The sequence below is a fragment of the Mytilus galloprovincialis genome, chromosome 7, assembly GCF_965363235.1.
Source record: "Mytilus galloprovincialis chromosome 7, xbMytGall1.hap1.1, whole genome shotgun sequence".
Classification (NCBI taxonomy): domain Eukaryota; kingdom Metazoa; phylum Mollusca; class Bivalvia; order Mytilida; family Mytilidae; genus Mytilus; species Mytilus galloprovincialis.
In genome coordinates, this window is record NC_134844.1 from 4,831,096 (window position 1) to 4,848,005 (window position 16,910).

The 16,910-nt window shown below is 31.7% G+C and overlaps 1 protein-coding gene across 4 annotated transcripts in view; it reads right to left on the minus strand.

The window, feature by feature from the left end:
• Positions 1–302: 302 nt before the first annotated feature.
• The window catches only part of LOC143082166 (uncharacterized), a 39,904-nt gene continuing 23,296 nt past the window's right edge, over positions 303–16,910 (minus strand). For 2 of the 4 annotated variants that reach the window (XM_076257725.1, XM_076257724.1), the window contains exons 3-7: positions 16,371–16,551; positions 11,459–11,647; positions 6,223–6,570; positions 5,338–5,530; positions 303–3,873 (exon numbers count right to left, since the gene is read on the minus strand). In XM_076257725.1, coding sequence (XP_076113840.1) covers positions 3,765–3,873; positions 5,338–5,530; positions 6,223–6,570; positions 11,459–11,647; positions 16,371–16,551 — 1,020 coding nt within the window. In that variant the 3' untranslated portion in view covers positions 303–3,764. Of the gene's footprint in view, positions 3,874–5,337; positions 5,531–6,222; positions 6,571–11,458; positions 11,648–16,130; positions 16,291–16,370; positions 16,552–16,910 lie in introns of those variants that run through there. The other 2 variants (XM_076257726.1, XM_076257727.1) reach the window with 2 other exon arrangements.

Below are 16,910 nucleotides of genomic sequence, written 5' to 3' on the forward strand. Positions count from 1 at the left end.
AATGTAAACAGTGATTCACGTGGTAATTATCCATTTTTATAAAATCAAAAATTACACCATTGGTGTATTTTCCATAATCGTTAGTTTTATTTGTTTCCTGTTTCTTTTTTTTAGTCTGTTTATGTTGTCTTTTTCCGTGTTATAGTATTTGATTTGTAAACTTTATAGTGTATCCTAAATTTAGATTATTATCAAATCAGTTTTCAAACATAATCTGACATGATAAAAGATTCACTATTTTCTAACTGTCATGACAGTTAACATTACTACCAGTACTTGAAATATGAAAAAAAAAGAATCAATTATTTCATTATATTTTATTTCCTACAAAAACTTAATATATTTTATTCTTTTATATACAATATTATTTACAGCAATTGTACATAAAATACTCATTAATAATAAACTATAAAACAACAGATATACTGCATAGAAATTCATGTAATGACCAGATATCTAGATGTAATACGGTTTTAATGTAATGTAAGATTTTTTAAATCTGACATTAATTATAAATATTAGTACAAAGTGCAGGTATACATTCATAGGTTATTCAACAATTCAAAACTGACAACTGGTGTAAAAAACTGTATCTGGATGAGGCTAGACATTTGGAGTGTTGCTACATGTATGATATCTTCACATTTTCCACACACACACACACACTGATCATTGGTATTAAAATTGGGCTTATGACGTTATGTGTATGTCAGACAGTATAAAAATGATTTTTCTTATTTGTAAACTTTAACCAAAGTCTTCTTACCCCTTATAGTAACAGTGCAGAACAGTTGCTCTGTGTACATTTATTGAGAGTTCTCTAGCATTTTTTTTAACAGACTGTAGAGTTCCATACTACTTACATGTATCCCTATTTTTCTAGGGGATACATTTTTGTTATCAAAATCATGTTAAATAAACTTTTTACTTAAGAATTGAATGCTCTTTTTTGTAAATTTATTGGGGTGTAAAAGCGTTGACCGAAGTACATTTTGTATGAAGCGCGGAAGCGCTTCATACTTAAAATGTGCGCACGGTCAACGCTTTTACAACCCTATAAAATTACAAAAAAAAGCATTCAATACTTATAATTACATTTTTACCTATAGGATCATGAAAACACGCCTTTTATCAAGTTTTTATTTCATTTACCTGTGCACTTTATTGTGGGACCTCGTGTCATCATGTATGAGAAGTTTTATTGAGTGATACAACTGCTTAATTAGCCAATCAGAATAACTTATTGTAATGAAACATACATCTAATGTAATTATAAACATTTAGTTCCTCATGAAGTCATTGTAGTTAAGTGCCAGTCTGTCTAAGAATCAGGCAGTGGTGAAAACATGACCAAAAAAACCCACCCAGTTTGACATTGATTTCAGTTCATAATATGTAGTTATGCACAAAAATAACATTCATTTCCATTTTCTGTTCTGGTGATAGAAGATACAATTTGGTTGAAATGCACTAGAAATTGACGAATAAGGGGAGATGACTCTGTAATTTGCTATCATTCTAACCAATTTTCTAACCAAGTTATTTGATATTACCAGACACACACAAATGAAAGACTAATACTTTTTCACTCAGGATGATGGTTAGTATTAAATAGCATGATTAGCTCGGTGGGTTTTTTCTTATCATGTTTTAATTTTTACCTAAATTGCCTGATTCTTACAAAAACTGGTACTTAATAATTATGTTTTAGAAAAAAAATTTAACATTTTTATTTATATATTCAGAAATTTATCTTCTTTAATTAAATCAGATTTACAAATGTATCTGTATGTAAAGTATTCAAATACCCTCTTCCTGCATTTCCTGATAAAAATTAAGTTGTAAATATCAATATAAAAAAATCAAATAGTCCGAGACTGTCTTAATATTAGTATGACATGTATGATATACTTTAATAATCGTTGTTAATGGAATGTTACAATTTATTTTCATTTCTTTGATTAAGCCTCTATCATGTATATATGTTAAGTACAATGTACAGTTAAGTCAATAGCACTGGCAAGAATTACTCAGAGACAAATAAATTGTATGTTAAAACATGCAAACAGTATACATACATGTAGGACGCACTTTTTGGACTTGTCAGATTATTTGCATACACAGGATTAGTTTCAACAGCTTTTAAACCAGTAAAAAGAATTTGCCATAAAAAAAGTTTCCTCTCCCTTTTTGTATCAGTACTTAAGAGAAAACAGAAAAAACAAACAGAGCGACCATATATCATGTATATATCCACCATTAAAACAATGCATTAATCTATAAATAAATTACAATTTTCGTTCTACAAAATATACAGATCTTTATGAACATTTGCTTTACTTTGAAGACAATAAAATTAAAAAAAAATTATACTGAATTCATTAACCATGTTAACAATTTAAATGAAATGGTATCTCTAATACTTACTCTAACATGTAAAAAGTACATGTATTTGTGCTTAAGTACAACCAACTAATATTAACTTAACATTTGATTTTTTTTTTAAATATGTGTGTTAAACTTAGGAATAGACTGGTTTAAAGAATACAGGAATTCAAATCCCAGTCCTGATTTTTTGTGTGGCTCGCTTATTTTTTTGGTTTTAATCATAATAAAACATTTTATTTCCGTCTTTTATTGAAAACATCAGATCTAGATCAACCCCCGGAAGCTAATTTTCCCATATCCACTAGGTCATGTACATTTTATCATGTTCATGGAAGTTAGTATTTGCATTTTTGGAGAATGAATAAAATTGAGAATGAAGTTTGGTTTTGATTTTAATTTCAAAAGAATTTCATTTAGCATGTTTAGCAAAAGCAGGAATATGTTTGTCACATCTCCAATCAAACCTATTTTCAGAATCTCGTTTTTTAAAGTTAGATTTTTTCATGTTTATTGTGACAACATAAAAAATTTTTTAAATTAACAAAATTTAATATACTAGATAGAACACTTATTTTCGTAATTTAATGCATCAATAATTTGATTTCAACAAAAATCAATTCATTCTACAAAAAAACAATGAAAAATAATCTATTCTTGGGATTTAAACAAAAATTGAGAGTAAAACTTGGAATGATAGAAAAAAAGGCACACTTTTAGAATTCATGCATAACACTTTGGAATAAAAATACAACATACATGACATACATCATCATTAAAATATTCTTAAATAAACAACTTACAAACAAATACTCAAGTTAAAAACTTTCTATTTATGAATATAAACACATTATATTTATCAGCAGTGTTTATTGCTCTTATTTATCATGTTTATCACATATATATATTTTTTCACAGGTATCAGATTAAAATGACAATACATGTACTAATGTGTTATCCTATATTAATGTAAGATAATTAATGATATTGATGATAATGATAGATTTGTCATGACAAGCCACACTATTAAGTGCTATACAGTATATATCATGTATATAACATAACAATAGACATGATCATGATGATGGACATCCATGAAATGATTCCTTCAGTTTTGCCACTAATTTAAGTATTTCCTGACTCGTGTTTTGATTGGTTATTTGTAATAACCATGATTATGATATAAATGTTTCACTAACAGGTGCTTTGTAGACACAAATTGCACAGTTTATTATCACATTTTCATAATTCAACATCAACAGTACCACACATCATCTTGGCACGCTGCCATACTCAGTCCTATGTCTTTTGATTCACATGCTGTCTTCATTCGATTCACATTTTACATGTTCTTTGATTCACATAATTGCATTCACATTTCACAATCTTTTCCATCCATGAGATTTTGGTCCAAATTTGAAACAAAGTTTTTTAGGGTAACCTTCATCTTTAGGCACATCTTCAAAATAGCCTTCTTTTCTTGAATACCTATAAAATATAACAATATCCTTATTTTTGTGATGCCTTAATATTTCATGTACAATATGTCATGTATGTACAGCATGTATATTCATGATATTGATTATCAATTGAATTGATTCACAATATTTTTCTTTTCTAATTTCTTGATACCTAAATATAGACATTTTTTAATTTGTAAGAACATTCATATATATACATGTACGTTTTTGTACTTTGACCTATAATGTTTTACTTTTAACATATTGTGACTTGGATGGAAAGTTGTCTCATTGGCAATCATACCACATCTTCTCATTTCTAAACCTGAATATGTATTTTTCACAACTTTGCTAAAATAATCGTAATATGTATTAGTATAGTATGTTCATTGAATGAGCTACAGAACATGCAGAAATCAATAAACTAGAACCACACATACATGACACATATCTAACCTTACTTATGTCAATCATAACCATGACAAGATTACAAAATATGTGCTTACTAAGATCAATTACTACATGTACTACATGTACTAGAAACAAACAAAATTTTCATGAATATCAATGGTAGTGATTTTGCCAAACTATGATCATCTACCATGTCTACATCAATTTGTATAGGAAATTGTTAACTGAAAAATTTAAAATCATTCAAAAGGTCTAAATCCTAAAAAAAAAAAAAATAGTATCCCAGAAAATAATTTGGTTTACAGTATTCCTTTTCTTTATACATCTGTCTATTGTGAAAACGAAATTGAATAATTTAGTTTTTACATGCAAAATCTTGTGAACAAAACACATAATTTTAAAATATAAGTGAATTTTAAGATTTGGTGTTAAAATTTTCTATTTGTCATTCAATATTAACTTATATATGGATATATAAGTGACTATGAAATCATTGGTATAAGTAGTATCCCTGATTGATTTACATACAACATGTACAAGGTAATCTGATATTTTACTTCCTCGTTGACGTTTTATTAATAAACTTGATCTCATTTTCAGTGGTTTGAGATAATCTTAAAAGTAACAGAAATTTTAATTTGCTTGGTACATTTGGATTTGGCTCTGACCTCTTTTCTTGTGATAATCCAGGACAATATTTTACATGTTTTAAAGAGCTGGATGTGCTCGAGGTCAAGCATTAAACAAGAATGCCTTTACTTCTCCTTTTTATTTTTGTCCTTGTATATGACAATGTTTAATGTATGTGTTTATAATTCAAAGAATTTGTTCGTTTAGTCTGTTACTTAACAGCCATGCATCGTTGCGTTACTATGGTAATTGCAAAAGTCTTACGTCTTTGGCTCTACTGCTATACATGTGTGGATATATTTCTGGACTAACTTGAGACATGAAATTAAGAAAACACAAACAAAAAGGTCTAAAACGAAAAAACCTTAATATCCCAAGTGGTAACCTTGCACATGTAATAACACCTACCGTAACGATCTGCTCAGATTTTTGTACATGTAATAACACCTACCGTAACGATCTGCTCAGTTTTTCATATGTCATTTTCTCTCTATTTTTCTTCATATTGCCCCACTGTTTAGCTACTTCACTTGACTTTACAACCCTGAAAATGCCTTCTTGTTCGTTCTCCCATTTAATTATTCTCTGTTTAGGATCATGTAACAGATCTCTAATGAACTCCCACAGGTGATACACACTGGACGCTAAAAAAATTAAAGCCATTAAATCTTTGTAGAATACAATACCACTGTATCAAATTTAAAAATAATTATTTATCTTCTTCCAGTTATCAATACATCTGATCATGCTGATTAAGCAAGCAAAAATTAATCAATCAGTAATTTGTATTTGATTGCCTGGTACTTTATTCACATTCCTTTGGCCAACTTTGAGCCTTAAACTTTAAAGGGCCTTTTTTAGCTGACTATGCAGACTGGGCATTGTTCATTGTTGAAGGCCATACTATGACCTATAGTTGTTACTTTCTGTGTCATTTGGTCTCTCAGGGAGATTTGTCTCATTGGCAATCATACCACATCTTCTTTCTTATATTAGGCTCATCAGTGTATTCAAAAACAGTACTCATGTACAATGATGTATGGCATACATAAGCGGAACCAGGGGGGGGGGGCCCTGGGGGTGGCCCCCCTTTTCGTGGGAAAAATTTGGTTGATTATATAGGGAATCATTGAAGCATGACTGGAGCGGCCCCCCCCTTAGGTCAGTCAGCGGGCCCCCCCTTAGGAAAAGTTCTGGATCCGCCACTGGCATATTACATACAAATTAGCAATACATTATTTAGTATAAATAACAAATTTTAGTGGTTGTGTCAGAAGTTTTAGGCTTAGAATATATATATCTATGTATATTCATACTAATACAAGATAATATTTACTTTGTCCCTTCTTTCTACCAGGTCTTTTCCTACCATCAGCAATATATTCTGCATCGCTTTTTCGTCTTTTTTTATGGCGAATAACTGCATCATAACTATCTTCTAACTCTTCCTCTTCGTACGGAGATAATATTGCCTGCACGGGGAGATAAGGTGCTGCTTGACGTTGCTCGTCTAAGCCTGGTTCTGTTTTTACTTCTACTTTACTATATGAGATCATTGGACTGCTACCATCACTGCCTCCACAACTGCTGTCATTCTCTTGTTCTGTATAAATAAATAGAGTTATATATGAGATCATTGGACTACTACCATCACTGCCTCCACAACTGCTGTCATTCTCTGGTTCTGTATAAATAAATAGAGTTATATATGAGATCATTGGACTACTACCATCACTGCCTCCACAACTGCTGTCATTATCTGGTTCTGTATAAATAAATACAGTTATTTCCCTTTGCCTGCTTTCATAATCATTTGCATGACCTACTTTTGCATTGAAAATAAAAACAATCAAGGAACAAAATTAATTATCATTATTTGTATGAGCAGTTATGAATATACCAGCAAACAAAATGAATAGTATTAACAACTCGTTTATCTGAAATGAAAATTTAACCTCTACACCTCCTAGGACGTGGTCAATCTGCTTGACTTGACAAAACAGATATTTTGTCTTACAACAGCTGTTTACGACTTGTTTTGGCCTTACCTTTCTTAATTTTTGATAAATCAATTATTTCCATTGTTCAAGAACACTATGTATTTGCGATATTCGTACGATCTAATGCCAGTAAAACAAATTAAACAGGAGAGTTGTGAAACTAATGCCTTCTAGACAAAATATGTCAAATCTACTTCCGGGTTTTACAGAGACAAATGATCTTATAAATCGAGACGAATTGTACAGTCCTGATTATCTCGTGCACTTGAAATTATTCCAAATAAATTGTATAATACATTTTCATAATTTTAAATGAAATTTATTAGAAAATTTCGTCTCTTTAGCAACGATATTTGGCGGGATAATCCCGGAAGTAATACACTAAATTGTCATGCGTGTATTGAACTAACTATAAATAGTGAACAGGTAAACAATGTCAAAAGGACAACACCTGTAAAAGTTCACTTGTTATGCTTAGATTATAAAATTAACATGCTTCCAGTATATATTCTTTCAAAATATGATTACTTTAACTATCTTTTAAAGTCTATCTTCCATGGGTCATAACAGTATAGAACCACGGCACTGACTAAAATAGTAAAAAGACCTTTTTAAATTTTCAAATCATTATTCACAGAAAAATATTTTTTAAAGAGGTATGGTCAATTAACTAACCTGAATTCGTTTCATGCCCAGGGACAAATATTGTTCAGAAGTATTATATGGCTCTTTAAGATTTCAAACAATGCAGACAAACATTTGATTCTCGGAGAAGAAGGGGGGGGGGGGGGGGGGAGGGGCTACTTCAATATTTAATTGATAGCAGGGGTGTCGCTCAGATTCTGTAACCCAACCCTTTTCATACCATTTAGATTTTTAAAATGTGTATCTTCATATATATAGCGTATAGGTAACAATGTTGTCAACGTATATTTGTTCCACCTAACAGGAGTTCGAGACAGTGGAAACTTTGTTACTATAAACAATGTCATAATACCTGTACCTGATGGAACAAATATTCTATACTATTTATTCCGTTAGGGACCTCTACTGTAATATTTATTCCTGTGGAAATAATATTCCAGAATATTTGTTCCATTTGGAAATTATATTATGAAGGAACTTCTGTTCCGTGACAACGTAACTGTTTCCCATCATTGTTTGGGTTTCATGTAGTGTGTATATATATAATGTAAGCTCGATAATGTAAGAGTGTAATACCAAAGTGTCAAAAGTGAAAAATTGGTTGATAAAAACACAGACGGGGGGACACCAAGAAAGATGACAGACGAAGAACTATGTCAAGATTTGATTCACAACTGATATGTTTCTTTTTTCTTGAAAGTTTAGTATTTACTGATTATTTATAGTGATGAGGTGTTTTTTTAACGACTTTAACTACCCATGAGGGTCTTCTGTGTTCACCTTTCTATGTCTTTTAAAGATTTTGACCAATATACAAAAAATAATGTAAGGGGTCCACGGAACCCAGTGTCTCGCATACTTTATGAATCTAATAAATGTTTTATGAATTTTAACTGCGGACTGTATGTAATGTTAACTGGAAGACAAACTAAGTCCAATGCATATATAGTACATGTATACGGAAAAACAAGAAATATATTTTTACTAAATTTCCTTCTGGATACTAGCTTTCGGTCATGCACAAGCTTCTGTCCAAGTTTGGTAGAAATCCAGAATGTTATTGGTTCTTTTAAAACGTTAACCATAGAGTGAATGTAATGTTAACTGGCAGAAAAACTAAGTCCATTTGTAAGTAAAATACGGAAAATCAGGATTGATTTTTTTTTTACAGAATTTAATTCTGGATACTATCTTATGATCATAAACAAGCTTCTGTCCAAGTTTGGTAGAAATCCAGGATAGTTTAAGGAATTTATTAAAATTTATAAAACGTTAACCATAGAGTGAATATTTGTGGACGACACCGACGACGACGACACCGACGGAATGTGGGATCGCTATGTCTTGATTTTTCGACAAAAGTCGAAGGCTGAACAAAAATGTGTAAAAATTCACGGCAGTAAATTCAGAGGAAACAATTTTAGGTAAAAAAAAAATACGACTTGCAGCCAAGAGATTAAAATTAACAGCTATCTTGCTAAATTGATCCTTTAGGTCAGGTGAGCTAAATTCAATTGTGAACAGATATATATATCTTCATTACCTGAAGATCTGCGGAAGCAGTGAAAGTACTAGTAAAAAAGTGATGCATTGAAACCGTTATTATCTTTTAATAATTTTCTCGTATATATATAAATACTGTTTCGATCCCTAACATCACTGAAGAGACATTTATTGTCGAAATCCGGATCTGGTGTACTAAAAAAATACTGACACCGTATGTTTGTGGCATAACATCGTGGCCACAAGTTAAAAAAAAAAATTCTGTTTAGTATCAAATTTATACTAAGATCCATTTTGTTAAATCTTGTGATCAATTTTATTTGGCAATCGCCAATGGCAGTCAGCAGGGTTAAAGAACATCAGTTGTTCGACCTGTTAGTCAAATGCGTTTTGTTTAAATATACTTTTTCACTTTTTTGGTCTTTTGGAAAATGTTGTTTGTGCTGTTTTTAGACCCTTCTACAACGAAATTTGTTTTACATGCACACGTATAAAAATTGCGGTTTTTATCCAACGCAATCATAGGTTTGAACGTAGTTTTCAATTTAAACTCGTTTATATATATATATATATATATACAACTCGTCTAAACATCAACCCAACAATGTTAGATCTGTAAATTTGCTTTCGCAAATTTTTGGTTATTCCCTCGCCGGGATTGCGAAAGCAAATTTACAGATCTAACATTGTTGGGTTGATGTTTAGACGAGTTGTATATACATTATGTACACAGCCATGTATCACCATCATTGATGGCGATCCGATGGATACATCTGTTGTAGGGTTGTCACTGACTCAGACGAACTTATATATATATATATATATATACAACTCGTCTAATATATATATAATTTTCATATATGTGCTGCACATCTGGGTTTTTTTTCAAAACAGAATAAAAAAAAGATGATCTGAGAGGGATGTCCAATAAATACAACACCAAAGTTACCATTATGTTACTTACCATTATTTGTGTACAGACAAGGACTTGAAGAATATAAAACGACAAACATTCTACATTTATATACCACCAATAAGTTTTTTTTAGAACACACAAGTTCAATACATGTCAATTAAAAAACCCTTAGCAATAAATAATGGAAAACCAACTTGGTGCTGTCAGCCAGCCAGTCTGAATCCCACAGCCGCATACATGACGTACATTATTACATAATGGGTATTTTGATAGAATCGATTTTATGACATTGATTTGTCCTTGAAATTTTGAGGCAAAGTCATTGTTGATATTCCATGAAACAAGCAAAAAGCATATAATCTTTGATATACTTTATATATATTTCTGCTTAATTTTCGCATGCTTGCAAAAGAGGTAAAAACTCAAAATGTCATGTTACAATACTTTTACAATACTTTTCTAAAAAAGAAAAAAACAAAACTTTTGAACGGAACAAGACATTAATCGCGTTTTTTTTCTCTATTTTCTTTTGGGGGGGGGACGGGGGGGGGGGGGGGGCTTTCGCTAAACATTACAATGAAGGTTGAAAATATCCGCTGAAATTTCTATAAAATACAATAATAGAAGAAAAAAATATTACACAAAACAGATTGCACATACAAATATAGAACTCTGATCTCGTTTTACTCAATATGAGGAGTATAACAAAATCAGAGTTCTATATTTTAATTAGACAGTGACTGTAAGTGAAAAATCGCGGACAGCTATGACTGTGCCATTTTGATGACAAGAGAACGTATGCAAATGCATGCTAAATATTACTTGTAATATATAACAACAATGATATGTTGTTTGGTGCATGTTACCAATACATCATGTTTATTTCAAAATAGAAACAAAAACATATTTACAGACGCATAAATAATTTCCGGTCCGCTTTTTTTTTCTGCCAAGAATTGCATTAATGGAAGTTTATTGTCGATTTTCTGAACCTAAGATTTATCAATAAGTTAGTTAACTCCTGCACGGACTCAACTGACGATAGACATGTGTTTTTAAGGTGGTGGATATGATAGTTCTTCTATCCCAATATTTACCAACAGTGTCATAGATCCTCTCTTGACGAGACTCTGGACTTACCTAGCTAATGACGGGAGTCTACACTTACCTGGCTAAAATTTCCTGCACAGAAAGAGACGGGAATCTGGACTTACCTGGCTAACATTGCCTGCACAGAAAGAGACGTTGTTTCATATTTAAAAAAAAATTATATAAAAGGGCGGATTAGTATACTGGCGCATTCTATTTCAAAACGTGAAATCCGTTGGTACTTGTGTTCTTAGTGAAATTTTTAAGTCTGAAGACTTCACAAGCAAACGGCATGCACATTACGAGAACATATTTTCAATGTGATTATTCAAATCTTCAATTTATCTTACCATTTGATTGTTTCCCCGCTTTCCCCCAGAATTACAACACATTGGTCACTCAGTATAGACTAAACTTACCAGAAGAGAAATCTGAAATATCGCCAGCAGAACCGGGTGAATTTGCATAAATCATTTCCGTTTCTTCAGGAGGGACCTCTATTTCGTATTCCACTACTAGAGTTTCGCCGCCTTGGTCACCATAAACATTTGGCCACATTAAAGGTATCATTAAATCATCAGGTTGCGTCAGCTCTTGGATGCTCGAGTCTGTAAAAAATAAGAGTTATCGTTCTTATAACGATCATAGATCATATTTTAAATTTAAAGTAGATATTACTACGTCTGATTAATCTAGGTACAAAAAGAACGAGTCTTTTTTATGCGTTTAAATGCAATCAAGACAATATCACTATGTTCTATATTTATATGTTCCGGAGCATATACGAGTATGGTCATGACCGATGCGTATAGTTATATGGTTATGCCATACTCATTTGGTCAGACCATATAAATATTGTACACATGTGGTCATGACCATACGCGTTTGGTCCAAATACATATATTGCTGGTACGTATATATTGTGTCTGATTTACATGCTCTTTAAAGGGGCATTAGCTACGAGATATATAAAAAATCTAAAGTTTGATTTTTTTCTGTTCAATCAATAATGAAAGTGAAATAGTGAAATAACAATTCGCTTTTTGCAGCCAAAAAGGTTCAATTTTGTCAAATTACGCTAAGAAACATTGATAATTAGTTATTCTTGCAAGTGAATGAGTCGACCTCTTTAAATCCGTTTTCATGTGAACTTCAATTTAACCCCTAGCTAGAGATTGACAACGCGTGCATTGTACGTGTACTGGTTATTTAAAGAAAAAAAATGTCAACAATGAAAGTGAAACTACGGTAAATCATTTGATTACTAATTCGATGCACATAAAATCATTCTTATACGGTTAAAAACAATGAGAAACATCTATTTTTAATTTATAAAATAAAATCAAACAGACCTATAAAAATCCAATTGCACGTGTTGGTTTAATCTATTCATATCTTTATTTATATTTACATCGCTTATATGGTCATCTGCCGTCAAGTCGATAGTTAATTAGATGTCGCGATCGTCTGGACTAAAATACACACGAAACGAACCTATATATTATCTACCCCATGCTCTGTAAACTGTTTATTTTAGACTTTTGATAGTTTGGATAAATGTTTTACATTGTTATAAATCAAATATGAGAATTTGAGTCAAATCAGTGACCATGAATTTGACAGCTAGTGCCCCTTTAAGGGGCGGAATATTCTTTTCTATATATACAGTGACAAAGTTTTGTTTGTGGACAAAAACAATCGAAACAACTTTAGAACTAAACAATTCATTGATGGTTACCAAGATGCACTGCATGCTACTTCGGAACAGATCAGCTGAAAATGAAGATTTGTAAAGCCAGACAGTTGAGAAGAAACGATCTATGATATAACCATTAAATATTTGCATACCACACGTCTTTATTGTATAATCATAGAAATGTGTACGACAGATTTTCTAAAAAAAAAAACGGTTGAATATCATTTTTGATAAAACTACCAATGATATACAACTTCTATCACAGCCCGAACCCGAGAAATATAAAATATAGTGTTACTAAATAATCCATTAATTTGTAGCTTTGTGGACTTCAAAATGGCAGGACTAACAATGGGACTGTTTATGGACATTTAAAAACGTAGTATTCGGGGTGTCGTCTTTCAAACACTATTTAAAACTTCCCATTTGCAAGAGAAGTGTATATTTAAATAGACATGTTTATAAACGGATAGTCTAATTGCTCGACAAGTATAGTCATTATGCTCATGCTAGTATAATTAAGAATTGAATGCTGCTTTTTGTAAATTTATTATAAAATAAATGTAAAAATAAGAAAAAAAGGTAGAAACAGCCAATGACAGGATATCAAAATCTCCGTGTTAATTTTAAGGTATACATAACTAATACAATGATAAAGATAAAGATTGTTATGAGATAAAGATTATTATTAGATAAAGATTGTCATTAGATAAAGATTATTATTAGATAAAGATTGTTATTAATTAGTTAAAAGACATAAGTAAAACCACAGGGCACATAGTAAGTGTTGAACCGGAATTACTTTCACATACCTCGACCTCGAGATCTCGATACGAGATTACCACAAACAAATGTACTAAAGTTTACGACTTGATTTTCTGAAAATCATTTATTAATTCTCTGCGTATCCGAGAATTTTAAAGTTTAAATACCAAGACTGAACTTGAACTTGGTCGGCATGAATGGGGTCAATAATATAGGCATTATAGACTCAATATTTTGACAATAAGGTATTTTGATCTAACTTGGGACTAACATGCATTAAAAATAAAAATGAAATGTCAGCAACTCAGTTTTTTTTTATTTAGACATCATTGAAAACTACTTACAAATCAGTGAGTATATATGTGAGATTCTCCCATTTCTTAAGACTTGAAAATGTCGAGGGTTATAATAATAAAATAAGATAAAAATCGTTCGGATTTCAAAATAAAATGCGAAGTGGAAATTGCCATATAGGAACAAGGTAATTGAAACGTAATGCAATTGATTTTAAAGTTGGACCGTTGGATGCACATTTTTATTTCTACATGTAAAGATATCATATATCATCTGATATTACTTCCAAAACTGTACCTATTTTATAACGGTATCGATTAAAATTCATACAAGTTTATAAACGTATATAAAGTTATCAACCGAACAGATAAAACATATTTAAATCCCTCTGGCATGCACCCCAGAGATTATTTAAACTGTCAGTTATTGTATACCCTTAACATTGTCAACAATGTAATAATAAAATAACTCTAGACCAGGAAGTTAATATTTGGGGAAACCCGGAGGGGAAAATAGAATAAAAAATTGTAACATGCGGTTTTTTGTTCTGAAGCTCATGACAAAAGGAGAAACGTCATAAGTCATTCGGTAATTACAATTGCATCACCAGGATCCTATATGTTCTTAAATATAATATACATAATCTTTAAAAAAAAAATTCACTGACTTTATAATTTATCATATCATTACAAACACTTAATATGTAATTATACACTTTGTCAATGTGTCCGACTTCACTAGATACTTAGCTTTCGATTGTTTACTTTTATGTTATGGAAGAAAAAAATGTAGCTATGTTTTACCCGTCCTGAATGTCAAAGTACATGTACATCAATATCTACACTTACTAACAAATTGTAAAAAATAATATTGGATTTCTTTGATAAACTTTTATTGGTTAATTTATGAAAATAGGTCGTGCATATAGCAGTAGTAGTCAGCATCCTGTTTAATGACATATTGCAGACCCACTGTGTGGCCCACAGAAGAACATACATAGATGCTCAACTGATTACACGAATCTCTCCTCGCTCTTTTAAGCGTTAATGCAGTTTTCAATTACTTTCTTCCCTCTATCCATTTTCCACTGGCTATGACCAGCGATTGTAACGGATCATTAAGCGTTTACCAATAACTATTTTCTCTCTCTCTCTTACATTGGCGGAGATACTAGGCGGAGGATTGAGTATCGATCTGTATTTATAAAAATAAACTACCACAGTCATATTGACGGGTATGTCGAAACTTGACAAATGCTGTGCTATGGCGGATTGGAACATTTTTGGAAAAGAAACATGGGATTGGGGACTGATAGGGATTAAATAAGGGGAAATGGAGGAAAATAAAAGGAGTATAGCAAGTACTTTGCACCTACTTGTTCTACACCTGGGTTGGATACTGAAATATTGAATCATATCTGTAATTGCAGACAGTTTTGACTATAAAAAAGAAGATGTGGTATGATTGCCAATGAGACAACTGTCCACAAGAGACCAGAATGACACAGACATTAACAACTATAGGTCACCATTGACTAGTCTACACAACAGGCGACAAGACTTCGTAACCATTCATCGCAATATCCTATGAAACTTTACTCTCTTCACTTTCGTTTTTGCAGCATCTTCATTCCATCATTTGTTTTTCTTCTTCATATGATTTCATGTGAATGAAAGGAGATGTAGGGATATGTCTATAAAACAATAGTCCAACAGTACAACTAACTAAAATACTGTCTTAAACTCAACACACGTCTTCATCAGTAAACAAGTGTATTTACAAAATGTTGCACTTTTTTCATATTTGCCCTAGGTATACGTCATACTATTGAGAATGGAAATGGGGAATGTCTCAAAGAGACAATAACCCTTTCACAGATTCCATAGTTTCGGACATGGTCCTACTTGACGCTTGGTCATGCAGGTATTAAAACAAAATATAGCTTTGGTCCCCTACTTCGTTAGAAAAATAGACACAACAAGGGTTTTGGTTGACATCATAAGGAATTATTGAAACAATGCAATTCCAAGACCAAGATCACAGTTGTGTAAAATATACTTTAAAAAAGGGGGGTCATATGGACTAAAGGTCAGATACATATAGCCTGTAACAGTCTTAGTCCATGTCTCTAGACTATATCAAACACGTGGATCTAACTTGTAGCCGTTAGATATGAGTGGATAGGGTAGGGTAAATTGTGTGTCAAGAAAAAAAAAGTGACACCACACGTTAAAGCGAATGAATCAAACAAATAAGAATATAACACAAAAAGCACATTAACATTCATTTACCCACAGTTAAAATTGCAAATGCGTGAAAAATCTCAAAAGGCCTACCTGCGCTTGCCGGTAGTTGAGGACTTTCGTTTCCGTTGTCATGAAAACAACTAATTTTACTAAAAATATTTCCAGTCCAAAAGTCTATATCACTTGCTTCCCAATCCATTTTTAAAAGATTAAAGAAAACTAACAATCATTTCCGTTGAACAATTTAATGGAAATTCACAGTTTACTTAATTTCTTGGTATTTTGTCAACAGGGGGAATTCCTTGAAAATCTACTTTCGTTTTTACTTACCGACTGTCCCTGCAATGATTACTTCTGCTTTCTCTTCACTAAGCACATGTTGATTTAGAAAGTCATTTTCATTTAACCCTTTCACTGCTTCCATAGTTTCGGACATTGTCCTACTGGACACTTGGTCTAAAGACTGAAATATATCCTCAGTTAAAATAGCCTCAGTAAACACGTCTGCCAGCTGAAATGAGAACTAGGACAATATAGTATTAGAACGAGGCTACAATATCAATTGGCCGGTTAAAGGTAGGTTTGTTTATGTTTTACAGTACGTGTGTATTAGAACATAACAAATTAAATATACACTGTCAAAAGAAAATTCTCGGTAATGCTGAGTCAATTCGTAGTAGTAAATACATAGTATCGCATTTTAAAATGAATTAGATATCTATATGTACATATACATTGACAGTACGCTGAGTTCAAGTAATGAGGGGTAATGATATCTTGTATAACATACTGACTTAAGATGTAATTGTAAAATGGAATTTTAAGTTTATATGTTTTAACTTGTGATGGGCGAAATTTTGCACCATTAAT